The following is a 27,212-nucleotide window of genomic DNA, read 5'->3' as shown; positions in this document are numbered from 1 at the left end:
ACAGGAAGTTAAAGCTGAAATAATGAATTCACCTTCCGACAGAAGTGGGTTTTATCAGGTGGATGTTACAAACTTTTGTTCTTCAATCATCTGTAGCTTTTCGTTCATCTTTCTGTCTCTCTCTTCAGCCTCTTTTATTTCCTGTAAAACTCGTTCTCTCTCCAAGCGCCGCCGCTCTTCTATAGCCCTCCGGCGTTCTTCCTCTTTTCTCTCCTCCTCCTCACGCTAAACCATATATCATATCACACAAATCATATTATACATCTGAATAGCACTTTTAATAATTGGAGTCTGAACAAGTGGAACACACAGGCTGTTAAGTGAAAATCCAGCTGTAAACACAGTTCAGCTGTACCTCTGCTCGTGCCCAGAAGGAGTCTCTGTTAATCCGTCTCATCTCCATGGCAGCATTTGTCTTCTTGTAGTTTGTACCCTGTGGGTGTATCACAGAAATGCAAGAAAAGACCAAAAATGACCCAAAACATCAGTGAGAGAAAATTAGACCACTTCCCCTAAGCATATCAATAAATTATAGTGAGAAACAGGCTTCTTCTGTTTTAATGAAGGAAGCCCTTGTGCACAGCCAAGTTTGTATTTTTTACCACAGTCTCTTACCACAGTCTCCTCCTTATCCATCGTCCTTGAGGGTCTCCTCAGCCTCTCCATTGGTGGTCGTATCTTTGCAAAGGCAGCCATAATCAGCTCCTCCGTCAACTCATCTTGCTGTGAGGCTGGAATAAATACTTGAGCTTCCTGTAGTGACACAAGTATCAAGAGACTGAAAAATACTGACAACATAGTTGAAGCAGAACACATTTTTCAACAAAGCAATGTTAGGAAAGTTTGTTTCTCAATGCATCTATTGTTTTATTGCATTTAGATAAGATAAGATAAGCATAGATAAGCATACTATTCTGATAATATTATGCTAAACATTTTGAATTTTTGTGGCGTCTGTGTAGACATGTTTTTTCATGGACATGTAGAAGATAGAGGGCTCATCAGCTTTTGCACTGGAAAAAAGTTGATATAAACACGGTTAGAAAGTGATTCACACTAGTCTCATATTTTGTAATGTGATGTATTTACTGTGTAAATTCAATATTTTTGTGTTGTTAATATTTATTAAGTGCCTTGCTGTAACAGCAACTATTTCAAAAATTGAGCAAAAAACAAAATATACATATTATTTATAAAAATAATTAATTATTAATTACAAAATAAATCAAATAAAATAGTGAGAATTAAATTTCAGTTGAGGAGTTGTAATGGCAAATAAGAGAGCAGGCTAGGGGTCTGAATTATTTTCTGTTGTACATCAGAGGCAGGATGTAAGAATGTATAAGCATGTCTGCATGCTACATTTTCCCTTATAAGGCATTTTCCTGTCATCAGCTTCCATCTACAGCTCTGGGGTCAATCAGCTGAAGATCCACTGAGGATTTATATTTCAGGATACCAGAGTTAATCACTGCTCAACAAAACACCTCAGATCACAGTGATTCTAGTGTAAGATATAGTGATCTGGTTTGTGGGAGAGAAGGGAGTAGAAGAGCAATGAAACTGAGACATTGTGCCAGAGGGCCTCGTGAGTGCCAAAAACACCACATCTTTTCAATGGATTACCATATTGCTACATTCAACACTCTTTCCACATTTCTCTGAAATGCAAAGGAACTTGAACATGTCAGGACCAATTTGTTTACTCAATGCTTATTCTGTGACTGGAAAGACTTTATCTACAGAACACTTGGTTAAAATTGAGCTAATTTTCTCCTCCCTTCTTTTATCTCTTCAATCCCTTTTTCTGCTTGGGAGGAGTTAAATGACTTAATTCTCTGCTATTACTTGCTTTAGATGAGCCCCTTGACATGTAGTTAGCCCGGGGCTTCAGCGGCGATGACAGTATTAACAGCACTGAGGACAGATGCTCTCCCATACACACCTCATGCCTGCAGCTCACTGTCAAACTATACTGACATCTCATCTCAGATCACACTGATGAAAAAAAAAATGCACACGTTATCTTTCAAGAGTTTGGGGTCAGATAAGAATATTGTTTCATTAAAAATGCATTAAAATGATCAAAAGGGTCAGTAAACACATAATATAAAAAAAGATTTCTGTTTTAAATAAATGCTGTTCTTTTGAACTTTCTATTTATCAAAGTATCCTGAAAAAAATGTAACACAAAAATATTTAAACTGCACAACTGTTTTCAACATCGATAATAATAAGAAATGTTACTTCAGCAGCTAATCAGCATATTTGAATGGTTTCTGAAGGATCATGTGTCACTGAAGACTTGAGTAATGTTATAACAGGAATAAATTACATTTGAAAACGTGTATTTTAAATGGTAACAATATTTCACAATGTTATTATTATCAAATAATCAAATTAATGCAGTCTTGGCAAGCTTTAGAGATTTATTTAAAAACGAAAAACATCAAAAACAACCCCATCTATTTATTAAAATTTATTTTATCAAAGCAAAAAAAAAAAACATCTGTTGACATTTACCATGCACCCCTGGTTGGGAATCACTAGCCTTATTAGAATCATTTATCTTGATTTGTTTTATTCATAATAAAATTTTTGATTTTAGTCTTGATTTGTGTTATTCATAAACCACTGTGAAAGTTTTGTGATTAATGGTCATCATTAATGACTCCTGCATGTTAAACATCTACCTTGATGGCTCACTTACAAATTTTTACAAAAATTTTTTTTGGGGAAGCTCTAAAGAGCTGACTAGTCATTCTGCACACATGACAGGCCTTACTAGCACAGACTTGTCACGAAGAGACAATAAAAAGTGTGAGTGATAAATGGAGAAAGCAGGGAGGAGTAACTAGAGGGATTTAAACTGCATTGTTTCTCATCTTGTTACTGATGCATCTCAGAAGTCAACACATACATTACAATAATTGAGCCTGGATTTGGTTCACTTCCCCATGACTAAATGTCTGGAGACTAGGCCTGGACTAGAGACCAAGAAAACACAAAATGGGTGTTGTTGCGTTTAATGATTACCTAAAGCGATAATTCACCCAAAATGAATATTCTGTCATCATTTACTCACCCTCTCGTCATTCTAAACCTGTATGACTTACTTTTTTTTAGTGGAACATAAAAAACCATATTTTGTAGAATGTTTCAGTGTTTTGTCCACACAATGAGAAAGTACATCTTTGAACGACATGTCCCTTTTAGTTATCATTAATAATATCTGCCAGCATAATTAAAAGATACAAAAGGACATGCAAGAGGTTTGCGCATCAAACACAGACTATGGCTTTGTCACACGCTATGTCTAGCTGGAGATTTCGCAGATCCCTCAATCCAAATTTAGAAAGGGTTATCATTAATTTAGAGGAATGTTGAGACAGAACGCTGTGAATGCCTCTAACAGCTTGTCTCCGGCTGTCTGATTTTATGGCTATACCGGGGCCCTGTCCCATACACTGTGTGCTCTAGTTGGTTTGGGGGCTCAGCCTCTCCCATGCTATAAAACTTAATTCCTGACCTTACGTAACCTAACAAACTTCATCTTCTTGAACAACCATCAATCAACACAAAAATAACCCAGCAAGATTTTAATCCAAATGGAAATATAATAAAAGACATTTTGTAACCCACTCGTGCTGATATTTATCATGCACAAACACACATTGTGAATGAACGACACAATACAAGGTCATAAAGGTTGTTGATCTCCAAAGAGAGAGACAGAGAGACAGCATTTTTGGCATGCCTCTGGAGCTGACTGGGCAATGACTTTATAAGGCATTAAAAATGTCCCAGACATTGATTATGTTTGACGATCTCATACAACCATCCGAAAAATATGGCAATGTTAAAGCAACATCGCCTGGCTGGTGGAGTAAATAAATCCAAAGACAGCTTCGAGAGACATGCACATATATCACAAGATACTGTATATAAAACCTCTATATTTTCTATAATGAAGACTTTTAACCTTGTCTGTTCCTTGGGAATTTCTCCCCCTCTCTCTCTTTAATGTTTGCTCTTCTCAGTCAGTCAGTGTGGTGCCTGTCAATGACACTGCTCGGCTGCTCAGGAGAACAATAGGGCATGACACAAGAGGAAGAGTTTACTACAATAAGAGCTGGCACCAAGCTGCTAGCCATCACTTCACAGATACTAGCAAAGGAAGGAAACCATTTACAAGAGGGAAATCTCAAAATATAACAGAGGAGTGTATTTGTACACATATTAGGAGGCCTTGGTTTCAGAATTGTGCGTGAGAGCCTTTTTTACATACTCCACCCATTCATTCAAATAGACACAAAACATTTTTCCCTTAACCTTTTAATTACTCCTCACCATTTGGTAGAGCATTTTGAGTTAAGAAAATCCTGGTTAACACTGCACTCAACTCAAACTGACTGATCATTTAGATTTTTTATGTACATAACACAGGCCAATGCAGGATGAAATGTGGACTTAAATAATAACCTAAATAATAAAAAGAATTGGATGTGTATGTGCACAATTTTGGGATAGTGTGCCTATGCAATGGTTAAGTTTGTATGTTCAAATAAAGTACCAATTGTAATGTAAGAAAGATAAATGTATGGTTATGATGAAGATTCTTTCTCTTTATGTCTTCCATACAGCTTTAAGTGATGTTCCTTCACAAAGACCTTACAGAAAGGATGCAGAACATTCTGGAGCCGTACAAACACAGGAAGTACATGTATATGAGAATTAGACAAATATCTGCGTGGGAGAGAAGCACATTATTTTACTCACTCCATATCTGAACGCTTCCAAATGTAGCTGCAGCAGTATACATATACTACATGATTAATGAAGGTTTAAACCAGCACACTATTAAAATACCTTGTATTATGGAATACATTAAAATTACTTCAGAGTTTGATCTATAAAAGATGTCAGAATAATCATGCAAACAAGTAAAGTCACCTGCTGATTATAGTGATGTGATTAAATAATTTTTTTCAAGGAAAATTGTTCTGTGAAAGCAGATGAGACATGAATGGCTAGTCATTGGCAAGGGTTTTTTTTGTTTGGTTTTTTTACCTTGAAGAATGTCTTGATGGCAGGAACATGGCTGGCACATTCAGCTCTGCGATGCTCATCTACATCATTACCAACCTGTTTGATGTAGACAGAAGAAATTAAGTGAGACGTGAAGAGAAGGGGCAGTACCATTATATTTGAGAGACTTAAGCTTTCAAATAATCAAAATATAATGTTATAAGACATATTATAAGGACACCTTTAAATATATTCAAGACTCAGCATACACTTTAAAAAGCTTGGGATTGGTACCTTTTTTTACGTTTTTGAAAGAAGGCTATTTAGGCGCACCAAGGATGCATTTATTCGATCCAAAAATATGGTAAAACAGTAATATTATTATCAATGTTGAAAACAGATGTGCTGCTTAATATTTTTATGGAAACCATGATACTTGTCCAGGATTCCTTAATAAATAGAAATTTCAAAATAACATTAATTATTAATTATATTAATTATTAAACATTAATTATTAAAGCCTTGGCTGTCAATTTTGATCAATTTGATGCATCCTCACTGAATAAAAGTATTAATTTCTTAATACTTAATACAAAATGAAATACAAGGAATTTAAATCTGTTTTAAACCTTTAACAAAGTACTCGTCTGGTGTATCTAGACCTTCTATATCATCAGAGGTGTGTACTCTGCGTGCCAGTCTAGTTCACAAGAAAGTCTCTTGCAGTTAACAGGTCACAGAGACCACTCCCCCCTCCTCTATACAATGCCTGACTGGCTACAGATGGCACCTCTGACCCCAACCACAACATTCCCACTTATCGTCTTAGCAACCACATCCACGATGGATATTAGGAAGGTTCCCAGAAAGCTTCTTTGCATCTGTATTTGAGCTCCTTCAGCTACAAGTCTGAAGGGCAAAGCCCTTTTGTGAAGTGAAGGCATTGACACGTCTCATCAACAGGAGCCTCACATCCATCGCTTAAACACGGACTGTTTAATGATGTGGCAGCTCCAACCAATGAGGAACCACTTCAGGCTCACACCCCATGGCAACATCCAATGGAAGCTAGGTATAAACGTCTGATATCCAATCAGAACAAGGCAAAATGACCTCATCCAGAACTATTTGTTATAAGAACTACAAACGTTTGAAGCACTTCTCTAAAGTTTAGGACACTGTCTATTTGCAATTCAGGAGAGAACTCAAGAAGCTATATTTTAGTGTAGTTGTTTGCATACATTTGTTATGGCTGAAATAAACTGATATAAACATACAGATTCTGCATGCGAACTTACCCAGCAAACCATGACAATCTGTGGTTGTCCTGTTTCTGTAAGTCCCACCCTGCAGATGCCATACATGGGCCTGCTGCTGTGAAATTTCCCAACCAATTCTGTCAAACCTCCAGCTGGCAGATGAGAGAGAGAAATAAAGAGGGAAGGGAAGGACAAAATTAAAGAGGTCCAAATTGTCTTCATGAAATAATGAATGCCACATGAAAGTAAGTGCCTCAGCCACCATGAAACCCTAGCATTCTTTTACCAGATTATAATGATAATCTCCAGAGTACAGGACAGGTCTGATGTAATAAACAGTGAGATTTTTCTGCTTCGTCTGATATTAAGAGGAACAGTGTTGGCAGTCTCAGCCTTAATTGGTAATCCTCTCTGATTTAGAAGCATTTCACTCATGAATGTTGCATGATTGCCCTCAGACTGAGTTTTTAAACTGCTTTAAATAGAGCGCAACAGTGACTGCCCACATTTTAAGTGACCTTGGTTTTTCCATTCATCTTCTCCATAGGCATTTCAAAAACTCAGAGCTGTGGTGCAGTGGGCCGTGCACAAGCTCAGGACATTATATAGGAGCTGTTGAACTGTGGGGACCTGGGTACAAGTCTGGTCTGGGTCATGTCCCAATCCCACTCCCCTTCTCTCATCTCTGCTTCCCTGTCTAAACTCCTGTCCTATAAATAAAAGCAAATAATCCCAAAGATTGTATAGGAGCAATATGTCCAGGTATGTTTAATGACTTGCATGAATGAACTACTGATCTCAGACAAAATACTAGCTCTCCACACTTTTTGACCAATGCATTTCCAAGATTTTTGTTATTCATAATTACTACTCTTTTTAGAAAAAAAAAAAATGATTATATTAGTGATTATAAGTACAAAAGCTATATGATTCTATAACATTTTCAATAAATATTCATAAAAATATATTCAAATCGACTTGATTTTGTAATTCGCAATGCTTTATAGGAGTGGATGGTCATTGTTTTGCAATTATTCCTGTTTCTGTTTCCATGGCTGCCTTAGGAAATTCTGCAACTAAACCAGTTTTTTTTTTTAATTAAGTTGAAATCATGCTGACTTGTGGAGAAAATGAATGGAATTCCAACCCCCTGCTGCTGTGCTTTATTGAGCATTGGTGAAAATTTAGACACACAAAAGAAAGAGGAGGAATTGTTAGTCTTACCTCCTGAATCTGTGAGTTTGAGATTGTTGGTCACTCCCTCATATGCAAATAAAGCCCTGAAGAAAACAGAGAGAGAAATACATCAGTACATTACATTGGAGGAAAACACAGCAGTCCACATTGTAGAAACAATTGACAGAGTTAAGTTACAAGATTTGGACCTGGACCAGACCATATCAAGCGCTGATGCCATTTCAAAATGAGGCAAGTCAATATATCAATAGTGATCCATGACCTTTCACAGTATGAAACAAATCATGGCCCTCCTTGCATTCCTCAGCCAAACATAATCAACACCACATCCTCGCTTATGTCATCTTAAAATGAAGTAAGTGGGTTTGGGCGTGAGGACCATGTGTGCATTGTCCATATGTTTATCCTATGAGTTCACACCAATCCAGAATGCTCCACATATTGGGCATGTATTGTGCATACCAATCAAGCCCTCTGGAGTAATGCATAAACCAAATGTTCCCACAGAAGAGCTGGCATGAGTCATCTCTATCGCTCTTCCTTTATCATTGCTTTTGCTGTTTAGTTTTCTGATATTTCAGCAAAAGTCTCTTGGGATCTACTTCAAGAGTTGATGCCTGCTGACATTGCCTATGATTTTTCACATTGTTAGCGAAGCTGTAATTTTGAGTCAGGACTTTTTACCCAATGTTCCTGAGGCTACTAGGTCTAATAACAAGTGTATTCATAGTGTATAAAAACGCAAAACAGTATTTGAACCCAGGTCACAGCTGTCTGTGGTTATATATCATGCACTGGGACTATTACTTGAAACTGAGGCTGAGAGAAAATAATGGATTTTGTATCAGGGCCACCCGGCCACACCAAAGCAAACAGTGAAATGCAGGTGGGGCACTCAGATTGTGAGATTAATAAGACTTGAAGTTCAGTGCAATTGAAGTTCAACACTACATTTGTTGGATTGGTCCATGCCCTGTTTCCCTGCCTAGGGAATGGGGATCACAGTTCGTAAAGCTTTTGGAAGGGTTCCCTTCTGTGACGGTCATTTGGTGCAACCATCAAAGGGAATAAGTTTAAAATGGCAGCTGATGAAATTGCCAGTCAAAGACACAACCACAGGGTGTCCTAATCCAAAGGCATATTCTTTGAGTAAAATAACAACTCTGCGACTGTATTCATGAAAATCTTCTGAAGAGAACAGTTTAGAAATAGGCCTATTTTAAGATGAATTCCAAGTTTAATTTAAATGTTATTAAATGCAATTATGAAATTCTCAAATATTTTTCTCAATAACATTATTTTTTTTTCTTATAAAGAGGTTGACAGGCTTTTGTGTTCTAGAATTGACCAACTGAATGAAAAACACTTAAATTACCATAATAATCATGCATGCTATTTTCGTTGCAACAGACTTGATGGGAGTTCAGCATGCAGTGTTGCATTTTTTAATTTGCTGTGTATTTTGAATAGTTACTTTTAAAGAGCCTGTCTCTAGATTAAATGGTCTGTTGCATTCATTTTGGTCACTTTATTTAAATTCAGCAAAAAGTCAAGTCACACATAATCATGACGGTCATTGTTTAACTTGTGGTCATGCATAATAGTATACTAATAGTAATACCACAGTAATATCACAGTGTTATGTTGTAATTACAATAAATAATTAGAAACAACCCAACAAGTTTACTTTTGGGTTTTTATGACAAGTTGGAGGCTATCCCAACTTTATGATACTTGACGATGATTTTAAAAAAGATTAAGAAATTTAATTCTTCTTCAGCTTTTTAGAAAAAAAAATTCTTAAAAAAAGTAATTTTGAGAATACAAAAGATTCTTAATTTTTTCTTTTAAGCAAGAAATTAAAAAGAAAATAACAGTTAAGAAGGATTTTATTATTAATGTTTCATGAATATGGCCCCTGGACTTCATGATTTTATTATGATCAATTTTTCACCTCACCAAAGAGGAAAAAAATCAAAAAGTCTCAGATAAGCTATTTTCTGTCAATGTGAGATTCTAGTCCCAAGAATATACAGTTTCATACTACGAAGCTAAAACGCCCCAGTTTACTGTTGTGTTCATGTTTCTTTGGGCGTCAGGTGCAATAAATGGGCTTGAGTCTTTGGCTTACTGTTGAACTTGCTGTGGCAGGTACACCACAGCTGAGTGACATTATTAACAGGGTATAATCTCTGGGAAAACGCTTGGTCTATTCTAACAGTTAGTCAATGTAAAATGTCATGTAAATCCTTTAATACTATATAATAACAGCCTGCCTCATGGATCAAACTTGTCCAGTAAGAGCTGGGCACCTTTAATCATTTCTCATGCATCTCTCACTTCCATAATACATTTATTATGTCAGGCCCTGAAGTTAATTTCTAAAAACTCCTCCCTTGGATGCCTCACATGGGGGATTATTTATTCAACTTGTGAAGGGGTATAAATAATAATGTTTTATAATACAAATAGCATAATACTTACTATAAATATATAATTTAAACATCAATTGCTTGTATATCATTTTTATTTTTTGATACTAAATTCAATGGGGATTCAATGTAAATAAAATATTAAATATTATTAAACTTCAAAGTAAAGATTGGGAAAAAAGTTTACAAGTACATAATTTTTCAAGTCAATAATAAAAGACATTTTTCAGTTAGTAACAACTGTTAGACATTAAAATTACATTTTACAAGACGTGTGTTTGTGTTTTAAAAAAGGAAATACTTTTCTCAATACATGGGAATTGATGAGAATCTTCAACAGAAGTTCAGCAAACATGTTAAAAAATGTCCTTCAATGCTCAACTATGCTCAATAACAACCCTGTGCTCAAATTCAGCTTAAATCAATTTGATCTGGCTATTTATAGTTTGTGTATCAACACCTCTTACAGAGAATTCCCTCACTCCGTCCCCTGGAATTTACACTGAATGAAGATAATCTACGCCAGCCGGTCGTCATCATGTCCCTATTGTCTCCAAAGCTTTTGATCTCTGGAAGCCTTCCAGATTGTGACATCTGGGCTTTTGACTCAGAGCTCAGACACAAGCAACAATAACAGCCTGTTTCCCCTCATCAGAGTCTGTGTTCAGCCTAACCAACCTACCAATCAGTCTGCAATTAGCAAGTTGTGACACCATTGTTCCGGATCCTTCCACCAGCATGGGTATAAAACAGACCAGATAGTGAGAGTAATGAGGGATCAGAGATGTGCTTATACCAGCTGTCTGTTACACACGTATATTATAAAGAAGAGCTTGTTAACACAGATGGTAATAAAAGGTTTCTTTCCTAAATCTTCTGCTATGTCCTGGAGTTGACAGACATTTTCGTCCTGAGTGTTGTGCAATGAATCCAGCTAGAATCCATTTCAATTAAGCAAGAAAAATGAGTAAACTCAAAATGACAGCTGGTACTTAGATCAAACAACACTCCAAAAATACGCTTGAGTGCATTATGACAAACAAACATGCATTTAATTTAGCAGCACACACACAAGCCCTTTGTGTATCAGGTCACTTTCAAAGCATGTTGTCCTGTGGTTAATTGGTTCATCTAAGGGTCAAATCACATCATGCTGCAGTCAGTGTGCTTTAAACATGCAGCTCCAATGAAATGTCATGGTATATAAGTGTATTTATCTACACAGCAAGGACCACACACATTCCCATTGACATAGTAAATGAGCACAAACAGTCAGCACTTTACTCAGTGCCTTTCAGGCATGCATTGCATCTCCATGGCATCTATGACGTACCCTGGTAAGCTAGAGTACACATGCAGCAACAGTTGTTTTGCATGAACTGAAAGGGTGACTTTTGTTCTCTGCATTTACTCTCAGTCTTTTCACCTTAAACAGCCATTTTGTACATAGTTTTACAATGCAAAAGTCTGTCTTACTGGCAACAGAAGCTCCAATCATCTTTTCTTCCCTATTGTGATGTATATCCGAGTTAAACAGCTTTTGAAATAAACTGAGATCTCATTTGAGTGAAAGGTTGCAAGGACAAATGAATTGCAAAAAAATAATAATAATAATAATAATAATTTAGAATAAACACTGCAATATTCTGGAAAAAATAAATAAATAAAAATTGTCCATTTTGATTTTTTTTGCTGACTTTAAGCTGGTCATGGGTTCAGTTCCCAGGAAATGTAAATCACGTTGGATAAAGTGTCTGCCAAATGCATTAAATGTGGTTGTAAGACCCTGAAAAATTCATTTCACACCTGGTAACAGATGCACATTTGAATGCACATGAAATGAGAATGTTACACAACACAGTCTGGTTTTATATCATATGAATGCCCAACCACAACTCCATAAACCCAAGAATCCTGCAGGACTAGACTGAGTTGGTCTGGACTTTATTTAAAAGAGCCTGTCAGTAAAACACTAAAACGAAGCTGAAAAATCCAGGGGGACCAACATGCAACAGAGAGCAGATGACTACAAGAATAATGTGTAAATAATAGTGTGGCCTGACTGTATATTAAAAACAACCTCAACTAATGCTTAAACACACTTCCCAATGGCCCTCAATGCATTTCTTGAAATCAAATCTAACGCTGCACTAGACATTTCCTGCCGTCTGTAGTTAGTGGAGAGAGGTGTTGTCTGGAAGTCGTCTGGACTGTCCTCACCTCACACATACACACTTCCTGTGTCAAGAGTCTGATGAGAAAAACACAAGCAGCCCTGTTCTGCACTGCAGCCAGCTATGAGCTCAAGAACAGAGAATGAGGAATGGAGAGAGAAAGAGAGAAATACAGGCCATAAACAAATGAGGGGGGACGAGGTTTGGACAGACAGCACAAAGGAGGAAGAAAAGAAAGGAAACATGGGAAGGATGTTTTAAGATGCAGTGATCTATGTGGGTGTTTATGTCACAATTTAAACAATTAAAAAATACTTTGTAATCTGTAGGGGAAATTATTAAAAATAGGATTGTTTCATAATTGTAAATGTACACTACAGTTCACAATGTTGGAGTCAGTAAGAATGATTTCTGAAGGATCATGTGACACTGAAAACAGAAGTGGCTGCTTTAATGCAGCTTTACATCACAGAAACAAATTAAATTTCACAATGTATTTATAAAAAAAAAAATACTGATTGTATGTATATTAAACTGATTGTATGTATATTAAACTGTAGTCCTGTTTCTCAGTATTTCTGTATTTATTATTGTATGTTTGATTAAATAAACACAGCCTTGGTGAGAAGTTTTCTGTGATAGGTGTTATTGCTCTTTATTGATCATTCATTCTCCCACAAGACTACATGCACAGACATGACCACTGGCATTCATATAGTACCTGCAAAGACAGGAATGATTTGAGCAAGTGATTTGTAACACTTGTCCATGAACAACCATGTGAAATTAAAACATTCCACGTTAACAGGACTACAGCTTTTTTTCCAGCTTTGATTCCAAGAGCACAGAAATACGGCCTCAATACTACTCTTTTCCACTTCAAATTAGGCCAAAAATGGCATTTTTGCATCCTTTTTACCCAATATCCAAGTGTTAAGCAAAATGTTGTCTCTAACATCTCGACTACATCTGTTCTCTGAAACCGATGTTGATAAACTTAAAAATAAACTCCTAAGCCAAATCCACTTGGATGTCCACCTTGCCTAAGATGGCCACATTCCATCTGTAGTGCGTAAAGCTGGAAAACAGCTGTGGAGAAGAACATTCAGCAAAATCAATGGCTCAAGAGAGAAGGGGGCCAGGGGAGTTTTACCTACCTGGTTGTGAAACCAACCATCGGTTTTCTCCTAAAAATGGTATGAAAAGTCTCAAGTGTCATCCGTGCCATATTTTACTGTTCCAGAAAACCCTTTAGACCCCTTAGTCTGAACTCACTAAATGACTAATAGTTCCTAGCCAGTGCAGCTTTAGTGTCTACAAATCTGGCTTTTTGGCTGTACTACTGTATTTGGCTCACTAATATTCCTGGGCCTGTTTAAAAACAATCATAAATTCAAAGCAGACACATAAAGCCAATGGGTCCAAATGTCACTACACTAAAATAACTGGTAGAAATGGCAGCTGGCATTATTTACATAAAGTATGTATGTATGTATATATATATATATATATATATATATATATATATATATATATATATATATATATATATATATATACTTGATCATAATGAAATGATAGAATGAAGTTCTGAATTCTTCAGAAGCAAACAAAACAGCCTCACTCATAACTGCAATATGGAGTAATAGGTTTGCCCAAGCTTGCAGTAAGTTGGCCTGAGGCATTCAGTGTGCAACAACAATATGTGCATTTGCTTGTGTGCTGAACCACAGATTACAGTTTAATATATCCGAAGTTGATGAAAATGGATATTTTGTACCGAATATGGCATGCAAAATGTCAACACAATGCAGAAGAAAAGCCCTGCTTCTAAGAAAATGGTTCAGGATTGTTACTGCCTTTGAAGGATCAGACAGAGAGACCTGGCAGACCTATACCAGTCTGTATGGTGGGCTCTCTATAACGACCCTTGCAGAAAGTACAAAACAACTTAAGCACATTGCCATCTGGCACAGTTAACCTTGTCATACTGAAGCCAGTGTGCCAAGCGCTATTCATTTGGGTGTATGCTGGACTGGAACAGGCACAGGCGAGTAGCTCAACATACTAAAATGAGTTCAACAGCCAAGAGGACTGAAATGTAGACTTAAACTCAGAGATACGAGTCTAATGAAGATGTATAATAACAGTAGTACCTTTTAAATGAACTTTTCTGCTTGTATCTAGTAATATGGCATCTGTCTGAGAGTATATCTAATGCTGCCTCTCCTATACAGGGGATCAGATCCCTGGGTCCCAATTTTGTGCTAATGGAACTATTTGAAGAGTAGAAGAGGAAAAAATGTGTGTCCGGATTTCCTGAGAGAGAGACTCTGGGAGAATACAAAAGGAGGGAGTGGAAGAGCTGACAATAAATAGCAAAGGAGAGGGGCGGGAGGTTGGGAAAATGAAAAGGAGTATGGGGGACTGGATTTAAGAGGATGGGGGTGGGGGGTGGGAAAAGAAAACAGACTGAGGAGGTTTTCATGCAAATGTGAGATACGGTTGCGAAATGAAATGGCATGCAAGTATAAGAGTGACTAAGTGGGAAAGAGATGGAGGGAGGGAGAAAGACTTGGATGTGTCATAGTGCAGAATCAGATGCCAGTTATATGTCACAATGGAAGGTAAATGGGCAAGAAAGAAACACTGGGATCAGAACTGAGAGTTTCTTTTCTGCCAAACAGCTCAAGAAATGACAGGTTTTAAGAGGGAGAGAAAGAGCTAAAATATTTATTACATTTGTAAAATGATTTATTTATTTAGAATGAATTTGTTTAAATCAATATATTGTCATTTACTGAGAAAAGACAAAAATTTGTGTTTATGGGGTTTATTTAAACAATTAGTGACTTTCACCAGAAATAGAACACTGTTTAAGGCATTTACATGACCTTACATGTTGTCTGGTTAGCGTAAGATTGTAAATGCGTTATATTAATTTTCAACAACTTGTGAGGTGGAAAGTAACATTCCACCATATAGGTCCAAAGATTTTACACACTAGTCAGGCTTTTAGTCTTTGAAAATCTAACAAAGACAAAACTGTGACTAACAAACAAAACTGGTCAGCAACAATTTCACACTTATGAGTCAACAGGTGTGTCCAGGTTTGTGCTTCCAACTAGCATGATAAAGCATTAACAAACACAGAAACAGGAACAATACATCTAGTGTTCAGCATTGATTAATACTTAATTTACTCAAGTAACTATAGTGTGTAACATGAACCCAACTATGTAACCCCAGTCTGCAAATGGGAACTGTACTGTAGCAGCCTTTCATAGGTAACCTTATATGTTGGCTGTGATATAAATAGCTATCCTGACTCCTACATCCAGCCTGTTTAAGTGAGACAAAAACATTTGCATGCTATTTTTCTCTTAAATTGGTTCTTTTATTTCTACACAACCTTCATCTCTGCAGGAAGTCCATTTCAGATGATGGATCTTTTCAACAAGGCATCACGGCCAAAAAGGTTATTACAACTCTTATCAGAATCACAGGAACTGACTTCCTATTTTCCATCAACAATGCTGCTGTTTCCCTTTAAAGGAAATCTACTGCTGACCTCCATAGTCTAAACTCTGTAACCTTTCCAAGCTGTTGTTATTTATTGTGGGGCAGCTATGAGCCCAATTTATTAGCCATAATTATTTATGTAATGACTGTTGAGGCTGAGCTGGAAAAAATGAAAATCTCAAATTATCTCAAATTGTTTTCTCAGACAGTTACACTGGAACCATTTCTATCCTCCCATTCTGTCTCTTGATCTTAGTAAAAACTGATGACTTTGAGCTCAAGGCCACAAGGTCTAGCAAAACATCTTGGACATCATTGCAAACATTTACACGTATGCATTTGGCAGACGCTTTGATTACATTGCATTCACGGTATAGATTTTGCAGTTCATGCATTCCCCGGGATTCAAACCCATGACCTTGTGTTTGTTGTACACTGTTTCTAATGTAATGAAATTTAAACAGAATTTGAATCTTTAAGTCCAAGTCTTCCCTATGTATCTTAAGAGGGTGGACTTGTTAACATATTTTCTGCAAAGTGTCTGCAATGTTTTGAAATCCAAAGTAAACTCAGAATTTATCACAACTATGTAGCTTTCTTCAACACTTTCCTGATAATTCTGTGACCTGTGGTTGAGAAGTCACTAACCGGACAGGGTGAGTTTAGCCACTGGCCCCTACAACAAAACTCCTCTGGGACAACTCTGGCATTTCCTGTGCCGTCTGTCCCACACAAGACCCTCACTCATTTACACACAGTCTGGTATCCCTCATGCAATCAACAACGAATACACATTCTTCTACTACTCTATATCTCTATAAACCACATTTTTGAACTACATTCTTGCCTAAATGAATCTTAAAACTACATTCAATGACACAAAAACAGTAGTATTTGTAAAATTATAGCCACCATGACGCTTGCTGTGAAAAACGCTGCTAGAGGAGTGATAGTAACTGTGAAACCATTCCCATGTTGATACTCATAGAATATTGCACGGCTGGAAGGACCTCTAAAGCCAATACATAGCCTTAACATACATTTAAGGCATGATATATGATTCCAAACAGTTCACACCATTCAAAAATCTGGGGTTGGTAAAAGTGTCTTTTTTTTTTTTTTGTAAGTTTTTGTAAGAAGTTTTTTATGCTTACCATTCATAATTTAAAAAAATTATAAATATTATTAGGTATTATTATTCGTAGTAGTAGTTTTAAAATAACTGTTTCCTATCTTGTGATAGCAAAGCTAAATTTTCGGCAGCCATTGCTCCAATCTTCAGAGTCACATGATCCATGACACTGAAACTTTTGGATGGTAATGTTTATATTATATTATTATAGATCAGCATGACACATATTAAAAAAAAAAAAAAAACTAACTCTAGAAGAGCAAATAAAACATTAAATGTGAGAAACATGACATGGGACTTGTAAATAAGGTTGCAACCCCTTTTTGAGGATCATCCTTTCTTGAACGGGGTGGGGAACATTGATCCTGGAGGGCCTGTGTCCCTGCAGAGTTTAGCTCTGATAATCAAGGTCTTCAGGATACAGGTAGGTTTTTTTTTTCTTCAGGGTTGGAGGTAAACTCTGCAGGACAGTGACCCTCCAGGATCAACGTTCCCCACCCCTGTTCTAGAAGAACGATGTCTCTTTCTGTAGAAGTTTATCAGTAAAAATGATCAAACTCCATTGTTTTCTTAACCTACTACTGTACTCTTCTTTGAATTCTCTCACACCTTCCCCACCATTACTTTTCCAGTTTCCCTGATTCATTAGTTACTCACGTCACGAAAAAAGCTACACCCAAATTAAAAAAAGGAAGGAAAAACAGCACAAATACTGCATTGTATCTGCTTTAATTTTTTTAAGGTAGCTCTCCTTACATCATAACATAATACTGCCCTTCTTCCCTTATAGATAAAGGGAAAATTTAATTGCTGCCGGTTCACAGTTTAACTGGCACCCATAAAATAAACAAGACTTGGGTTGATTTACTTACTGTGTGCAGCAGCTGTTTAAAAACAGCCAATCTATTTAAACCATTTTAAAAATAAATTCTGCCTTTTTCTGAGACACACAGTCTCATGATTTGAGCTGATAGACACCTGCCAACCACATTGGCTTGAATCAAAACACCAGCTTTACTGGAATTGTACTTACTGTAACATCTAATTCCTGCTCTAGAGAGGTGCCAATTCTTGGATACCCAGTCACCTGTGTCTTAGCTCAAAAACCACCACTGACAATGTTGTACCACTTGTAGATTAAACCCTCTCTTTTGTATTTTGTCTTTAGTATAATCTCAAATAATACACTAAGACTGGCAAAAGGTTATGCAAGGTGACGGATGAGATAACATCATCTTACGCCAGATCTATGGCTGTGTTAGTGCCGTTCTCAATGCTTTGTAGGAGTCTTTAGGTATGCAGGCTGCTTGTTGATTTATTTTGCCCTGTGCAAATTTCCAATCTGCGGTGATTAAAGGCCTCAGGCAGAGCCAATCTTGTGTTGTGTAAACCAAAAACACCACAAACATTCCTATTTTCACCTCATATTACCCTACTAGCAAAAGAGGAATGTTTATCCTCTAACAACGTCTTAATATTGTCAACAAAAAGATGAATAAATATAATTTATTAGACTCAAATAAAGCCACATAAAAAGGCACAAATGTGTCCCAACTTGTGTTGGTTATTTGTTACAAATGGACTCGTTGTTAGGATTTTTTTAAGCTAGTCAAACAGCATGAGGTCCACTTACAATAGGTTGAGCATAGATATCACAGGCTCAGTTGTTAAATGCACACATGCTAGTTTGAGCCGCAAACAACATGTCCTCCTTACGTATTAGGCTACTGCGAGTCGCTAGGGGGTGTGATAAAGACCTCCTTGTAAACACACACCTCAATCGGCACCATATCATTCACCACCTTGGAGGAGAGTGTGTATAATTTGGGACATAAACTGAAAGCGGCATCATTGAAGAATGTAAATGTTTCCATAATAGAACATCAAGTGCTCAAATCCTTGGCTTGAAGCACCATTCTATTCATAAAAGAATCCTGAAAAAATACTATGGTTTCAACAAAAACATTAAGCAGTACAACTGTTTTCAACATTGATAATAAAAAAAAGTTTCTTGAGCACCAAATACACATATTAGAATTATTTCTGAAGGATCATATGACACTGAAGCCTGGAGTAATGACTGCTGAATATTAAACTTTGCACTTTAAAATATAATAAAATAGAAAACAGTCATTTTTAATTTTACTTTTTAAAGTAACTTTTTAATGTATACTGTCTGTTTTCAAAATAGCTTTTTTATTTACTTTCTTTTATTGGAATATGATAGGGACAAAATTCGAGAACACTGTAAATGTTTGAAATGATATAATGCCCTCAGACAAGCTCAGAACCTCGTTTCTACGGCCAAAGCAAATGCATTTAGCATAATGTAGAAAAAGAAATGGAAAATTTTTTCAACTACCCAAAACTACATGAAAGCACAGTGAAAAGAGGCATATGTGGCATGTTCATTTGCCAAAACATTTGCCAAGCACAAAACTTGAAAGTTGAGGATGGAAAGGCTTGATTCTATTATTGATCTTCAAGGTTCAAGAAAGAACCAAAAAACAAAAAAATCTCAACTGGAAGTCATTTCAGCGTCTTCGAAAAGAAACAGATATCTGGAGACTTCTGAGAGTACGCAGATATCCAACTGCAACAAATGTTAATTTTACTGGACAAGTTAATCCCTCACAGCTCCGCCAACGACCACAAGCCATCTGTGTGGGACTACAACCCAACATACAACAAATAGCATTGTTTGAGGCTTTTGACCCAGCCTTGCAGCATGGAGGAGCTCCATGAACATTTTCCCATTGAGTTCAACATCAGAGAAGCCAGAGAGAAACCACCTACACAAGGGCCAGGCATTTCCCAAGAAACAACCCAGCTTCTCTCCATGTGAGTTAATGATCCCTGAGGAGACTGAAATGAGCATGAATACTTCTCAATCTGAAATCCATATATATTTGTCAGCTTCAGAGGTGGTAGGAGAATGACTATCAGGATTCTGAGTCACAGTTTGAGCTGGCTTGTGTAAGGCAGCTAACAGAGACATATGGAGTGTCTGAACATTGCTGTCTGGAATGACATGGGAGTTAGAAACACAAAGTAATATGCCATATGCTTCAGTCCTGATCCATACTTGTTAACCATTCAGATACTGCCAAAGATGCTCATTCTGTATCTTTGCATTACAGGAGTGCAATTAATCGGTACATTCAAGGTGGTAGTTTAAGAAACATATACAAAACAGGTATTGGCATAAACACTGATGACTGACATGAGGAACATCAACACATCCGCCAACCTTCAACTTATTTGTCAGTATCATCAGCATATCTGGGAAACCCCATGGGTCTTTTTAAAGCAAATCAATGAAGCACTTACCTGGGACAAAGTCAACACTAAAATACCTCTTCATTTACTGCTTAATAACTTAATTACTAATCTGCCACTATAAAACATTCCTGTGGTAACCAAACAACCATAAAACTAAATAGCCCCACTAAGGTGATGCTACAAAAGTACTTAGATAAACCATCCACATTGATTTTCATTTGAGATGACTTTTTCAACAGTCTGAAATATCTGTATGGCTTATATTGTTATTTTTAAATTACAGCCTATTTGGACAACTTTGTGATGAAATGGACTTTGCTGAAACAGGAACAGACAAACCCTGGTACATTAAACCTTTGTTGCCTGTGGATAAAACTATACAAGCATAATATCTGATTTCAATTGTCAGATTGGCCTGGTTGCATGAAACATCATGTTGTGAGAGACATTAAACCAAATGGTGATCAAGTCACATCAAAGTATACAGATGTATTAGATAAATACAGATAAAACTACACAGAGAGACTACTTTTTTATCAATTCATTTTATATAATGCATTTCTGCTGAGAAACATCTACTTGCTATATTTCAACCACTTTAATGGCAATGTTCAGTCTCAAAATTCAATCTCTTTCTTTCACAGTACTATAAACTTTTCAAGTGCACAGAGAACAGGAAAGTACTGAGAACATAACACTGGCCAGGCAAGGAGTTAAGAAGTTCTCCAAAAAAAATGGTAAATGTAAACATTCAAAACTATTAATGACCTCAGAAAATTGCTATGCAGCTGGACCACTACACTTTTTCAATAAGATCTTGGTATATATTTTTACATCCTGGATATTTGATTTCTGTTTATTCTTTTGTTACACATATGCGTACAAAACCAAAAGTCCTGTCCCAAGAGTTTTGGGTATGAATATATGTACTTCTACACCCCTATGTATTATGGTAGCACTGCCCTGAAAAACAAATGCTGTAGGATTCATTTTTAAGCAATTGAATTCGAAACAATTAAAACTAGTACATTTCTCAAATAATTACAATGAAAGAGCTAAAATTACATTTTTAAGTAAAAAGACTGAAATAATATTGCATTACATAAACAATAATATTCTTAATATTTTTTTTAAACAAATAATTGTTTATTTACAACTTCGTTTTTATGGTGTATGTTGAAAACCCATTTGATTGGACATTCAAAAATGCATTTAATGGGATTTAAATTATGAAAATTGTATTAATGACATAAGAAAATGCATGCATTTATTTCCTACTTTTCTTATTTTAGTGCATGTGAAATCTTTTTATACTACTTCATTAAAACTACCAGAGGTCAATTAAGGTTACCATTCTACATTATTAGTATGAATAGTCTTGTTGTGGTGATAACTCACCATGCTGAGCAGATGTTTTATTAGTGGTAACATGAGAACATTGCACCTTGAGGCTCTTAAATCATGCATAAACTTGTGCTCCAACAGCATGGAGATGTAAAGACCTGAGTCACACTGAACCTGAGCTCTGTTCCTTCATTACATGCAGGTAAGTTCCTCAAAAAACATCACTTTACAGTATCACTATGGAAAGACGTGTGTGCATTGTTCAAACCATGCACCATACAGTAAGTTAACAGTTGCATCTTTACTCTGTCAAAAGGTTAAAGGACAGTGACTGAATCCCTCTTTGTCTAAAAGGGGCTGAAGCCACCTTCAAGATTCAAATGTCACAAATGTGGCTACACATCATAACCTCCTACAAAGCTTATTGGAATGAATTCTGCCACGCCTTCACAGTTTTCTATCAGTTCCAGTCCAGTCACATCCCTCAGGAGTTGTCTTTGCCTGCCTAAGACTTAGGATTACAAATTCAAACTGAGCACAATAAATCCCTGTCAAAATACGAACAATATGTTATGGCTGACAACCAAAACAATAAGTTCTGAAATGTACTTCTTACAAAACCAGATAATCACACTGTCTTGTATTTCATATCATTTATTGTACTGCAGGGCACTTACAACAACAATAAAAACATGTTTCACAGTATCAAACAGCAATTTTTACTGCATTCGTTTGAAAACAATGACTGAATATGACTCGTGTGATATTGGGAGCTCTACACACCCATCCACAGCAAACACTGCAGCTGCTAAATGCTACGAGGAACTTTACTTCTTAAGAACTACTGAGTGGCATGTGAAAAGCCTGCCATGTTTAACTCTAGAAGACTGATAAGTCAAGCATGAAGAATCTGTCATGGTTTGACACAGGGTTACTACCTCCATGCCACAAACTGTCATTTTCCAAGTGTATGACTTCCCTTCTACTGTGGAACACAAAAATAATTCAGAAGAAATTCAGTGGTGTTCACTGGACCACACTTTCTTTAGTTTGTTAAGAGATATATAGTACTGTTCAAATGTTTGGGATCGGTGAGAATTTTTAACCAATTTTACTAATTTGATTAAAAATACATTAAAAACAATAACATTGTGAAATATAAACATTAATTTGTGACCATGGACCACAAAACCAGTTATAATTTTTTAAAATTGAGATGTATGTGCCATCTAAAAGCTAAATAAATAAGCTTTGCGTTGATGAATGGTTTGTTAGAATAGGACAATATTTGGCCGAGATACAACTTTTTGAAAATCTGGAATCTTGAGTGTGCAGAAAAATCCTTAGCAATGCATATAACTAATCAAAAATTAAGTTTTGATATATTTACGGTAGGACATTTACAAATTATCTTCATGGAATATGAATATGATATATATACTTTTTTTTTTTTTACTTAAAAAAAACTATATTTAATTGGCAAATAACTTTATTTTTAATTTCAATAAACAAAGTTTGTAAACAACCAAAACCCCATATCATGTAAAAACTGCTGACGGCAGAAGCTGTTTCTCATTCTAGCGTGCTCAAAGTGCATCTGAGCAGCTCAATAAGTCATCAACTCCAATTGTTCAGAGCACAAAAGTACAGAGATAACAGATAACTGTTGTGGAGAAGTACGAGTTTCCCCTTTTGCTAAAAATTTACAGGTCTTTTGTCACTTCTTACATTCAGCATCTGCTTATGGGCCATTTAAAGTGACCTGACATGTCAAAATGACAGTGTGAAATATAAAGTCGACAAACCCTCACCTTCACTGTTCCAGCTGTCAACAGACAGAACCATGCAGTACATGAATGGGCCTGATATGCTTGTAAAGCCTAAAGTGTCAGTGACTGTTTCTGAGCACGTGTCCATGGTGATTAAACATGTGGAAAAACAGAATGGGTGCTGCCTGGATCATTTAGGAAGCCACTGACGGGCATTCGCAGGAATTAGCCTGAGCCTGCTGAAATACAGGAGAGACAATGACACTGCTGATATGAGTTGCCAAGATCTGACACGGAGGAAAGACACTGCAGGACTTCGGAACTGTCAGATCAGGGGTTGTTAAAGTTTGAACAAATATATATCCAAGCTGATACATGTAGATTATAATGAAACACCTATAATTAATTACTGTCACTTTTGCAATGTGTTCAATGAGTACTTTAAAGCCAACAAAAGATGGCATTATATAGTTGAGAAAGCGGCAAGTGGGAACAGGCTATTAACTTCTTCTCTAAATGAATAATAGCAAATGTATTCAGTTTCAGAAAAAGGTGTCTCTAATCATGTGGGTGTCCACTTTATTGCAAACCACACTGTAAACTACTCTCTGCATAAGCACGAAGCTGAGGAGGAATATAACTTCATGAAATCATGGTAGAAATTCACAAAAGAAAGAGTCTGGTTGGTCTCCTCACATCATTCAACCCAAAATGCACACACACAGAATGAGGAACCAGAAAAAAACTTTGAATCATTTTATAGGCCAATAAATTGTTCAATTTTCTAGAACACTGAGCCATCTGAATTTTTTTATGGGTCCAAAAATGAACTTCTGGGAACATTATTGTTTTCATTAGGATTATTATTATTAGCCTATACTTTTTCTCCCTTAAAACTTAATATACAGAATAACCCACAAATCGTAGAAACATAAAATACAGGTGGAGCTATGAATCAAAATAAATGATTTATATCCCATTTTATTTCTGCCAAGGAAATTTTTCCACAATATTGGATTTTTCAGAAACCTATTTTGCAAACTAGTCCTTGTTTTTTTGACTGTCTGTACCTGTAATTTGTCTGTGCCATATTTTGCAAATGTGCAGTCTGGAATGCAACATAATCTAATCATCAAATTATGTTACATTTAGGAATCTCCATAAAGAATGTAGAGCATGGTCTGATTTACAAAAAAGTTATTTTAAAGAACTTGCAGAAATGCATGCAGAAATTTACTTTGAGGAAACTTCAGAAATTTGGTTGGGCTCGGCCAGTTGGTGGCGCTATAAAAATAATAAATGTCATTAAACAGGGTCTACTTCAGTACTTAAGTCTGAGAACGCATGCAAAGTCCCATCCCGTTTGAACAAAAGATGACACAGTGAAACACATAAATGCATGCAGCTTCATTATATACAACTGATGTAATTATTGTGCATGCGTTGGTCTTAACATATATAGGACAAATTCAAGTTTTAAAAGCCTACAGGTTACAGGGATTTGTTTCGACCCTAATAATTCATGCTTGTACCGATATACAGTAGCCTATCGCAATTGCGATAATTTGCATACAGGTAAACACTAGGGAGAAATGGAAGAAGTATCATATCAAGCACTTCCAGGGGAACATAACTTTCCGTTCAATATATAAAAAAACACCTTCAGTGACCTAAATCTTCAGCAATGGGGGATTGGCTTGAGGGAAGTGGCCTTTGCTTCCCACAAAAAGTACCGTAAACAAGTACTTCCAGAGTTATATGTGAGATTTTTTTTTTCCTTTTCTTTTTTTTCTCAGTGTTAAACATGTTACAACTTTTGTAGCACAGTGCAAAACTTAAGTGCATTCAAATGTTTATTATTCAAAACGTAGGCTAAATAATAACGAAATCTGACGACATTAAAAAAAAAAACAATGCGCAATATCATTTACAAAGCATCAATGCACGCCTTCGGTTGTGTCTCAAAACAAAATCAGCTGCCTACTTAGACAACATTTCGATTTGTTGCCTATGTGATAATTAAAAATGTTTCTCGCGCCTGTGACGCCCAAAAATGCAGTCTAGACAGGCAGCTCGCTAAGACTGCGACACAACTAATAAGTAATACTGTACCAGTTGGTGGATGCTCTCGGGTTGAGAACGTCTTCTTTAGCGGTCAGCAGAGACAGGCTGTACGTGTCCAAGTTAATCGCTCTCATCCTGATGCTGGAGTGTTTCTATGTACTCCACAAACCAGTGCACTTCAACACACGTTTTGTGTCACTAGCAAACAAGCAGTTCCTTTATCCAAAGTTGCATTCAGTGAGTTTTGCAGGCGATTTGTAACTTCTGAAGGTGAAGGGCTGTTGGAGTTGGAGGTGGAGGCGAACACTGCTGATGTGCTGCATCAGTCCTGCTGGAAAACTTCATGAAGAGGAATCTCTCCAAAAGCTCCACCTCCTGCTCAAAGGGGAAAAACACCAGTGCTGTTGCACAATTTTAGTTTATCTCGGTTGCTGCTAACATGAATTATTACAGACCGTGGTATGTTCGGTCACATTAAAACAATTTGGAGGTACCATAATTGAATCCAGTTTTATATTCTAGACTTTTTAAACACAAGGACGCATTTGAAATGGGTTAATGGGCATTCTTGTTGAATTAGGTCATGAGATGTCCACATTTAAAGCTATCTTGTATTTTAGTGCATAGGGCCTACTATTTTTTTAAAAGGTTTTCAAACTTTTTGAGGCCCTATTTACTTTTTATGTATGCTCATTTATGGTGTTTATATGTTTGCAAAATTAAAAATAAAAACAACAACAACAACAACAAAAAAACTATAGCCTATGCAGAATTGTTTTATTTCTCACTGTTACTATGGATGCCAATAAAATAAAAAAGCAGAATGCAAACAGTTAAAATAGTAATAATGTCAAATTCAATGCTTTAAAATTACTTAATTATTTAATGCTTTAAAATTACGTAATTACTTTATAATTTTTTTTAATCACAATCTAATTACAATGAACATATTTAGTTAACAATAGGCTATAAGTTAACACATTAACACTTTTTTTTTTCTTTTCTTGTATAGGTTCTCCAGCGCCCCCATACAGCCGAGGGTCAGCAGAATCAAGTTAGAAAATGAAGTTTATTTTAACAAAGTTTGAGAGGAACATGTTCGGATAATCCAACCAATCAGCATCAGAGAAAGCCTCTCTCACCTCCATTCAGTGGCAGTTTTCCAGCATCCCAACCCAACACCTCTCTCTCTGCCAGCCAGGGAAGTCCAGAGGAGTTACTGGGTTTGTTCCAAATCTCAAGCACGAAGCCCTCCAAAAATGCTTATTCTTTACCCCTTTCCATTACATGTGAACTTGTGAAGCCCCTGTTAGTGTAATACTTTAGTACTTAATTAGTCTTTTTGTTCTTATTTTCATTCTTTTTCCTGGATTTTATAAAAGACAGAAATCACAGGCACAAAAAGAACATCTATATTAGTCTGTGCAAATTCAGTCAAAATGTTTCGAGCTTTGCTCCTGTTTTGTGCTCATGTTTGAAGTATAGCAGTGAATGAGTGTGAGTTTGGCTGGAAGTCCACTGGTCCTGCACTGACACGCTATTGAGCTGCCAGTCTCTCTTTGTACAGGCTTCCTGTGAGCAGTCTTTGGAGTGCTTGGCAGCCAGCTGAGAAGCCGTTTACAGTGCATTGATCTCTGGAGGGACCCTTGTCCCAGCAGGGCCGATTTCATGGGAACTGAACTTGATGTAGTCTCCTTTAAACTGGCTTTGTTTTTGTTGAAAATGCAATGCTTAGTATAATGTATTTCAGGTAATAAAATGTTATAGTATGCAGAAAACACTTTTCAACAAAACACTTTGAAACTTTCCTATTGCTTTTTTTTGATCTGTTACCTCTTTGGATGTTTTATGCTTTCCATGGTGTAAAGTTTCGTCTGTTATTATTGTTTCAGATCTATTTCTTGCAAAAGATGTTCATGATTATACAGAATCATTCTGTGCATATGGATTAAACAAAATGATGAAAGATGCTTAAAGGTTAAAATACCCTTTATTGACCCACAGGAGAA

At 36.4% G+C, this 27,212-nt stretch overlaps 1 protein-coding gene across 8 annotated transcripts in view; it reads right to left on the bottom strand.

The window, feature by feature from the left end:
- The window catches only part of LOC109053936 (drebrin-like protein B), a 30,255-nt gene extending 4,715 nt beyond the window's left edge, over positions 1-25,540 (bottom strand). For all 8 annotated transcript variants that reach the window (XM_042724554.1, XM_042724558.1, XM_042724555.1 and 5 more), the window contains exons 1-7: positions 25,252-25,540; positions 7,512-7,567; positions 6,327-6,439; positions 5,071-5,145; positions 616-753; positions 356-433; positions 74-225 (exon numbers count right to left, since the gene is read on the bottom strand). In XM_042724554.1, the coding sequence (XP_042580488.1) occupies positions 74-225; positions 356-433; positions 616-753; positions 5,071-5,145; positions 6,327-6,439; positions 7,512-7,567; positions 25,252-25,337 (698 nt within the window). In that variant the 5' untranslated portion in view covers positions 25,338-25,540. The remainder of the gene's footprint in view (positions 1-73; positions 226-355; positions 434-615; positions 754-5,070; positions 5,146-6,326; positions 6,440-7,511; positions 7,568-25,251) is intronic.
- Between the last annotated feature and the right edge of the window lie 1,672 nt (positions 25,541-27,212).

Source organism: Cyprinus carpio, chromosome B5, assembly GCF_018340385.1.
Source record: "Cyprinus carpio isolate SPL01 chromosome B5, ASM1834038v1, whole genome shotgun sequence".
NCBI classification, from domain to species: Eukaryota; Metazoa; Chordata; class Actinopteri; order Cypriniformes; family Cyprinidae; genus Cyprinus; species Cyprinus carpio.
This window is presented reverse-complemented; position numbering and strand designations above follow the sequence as displayed.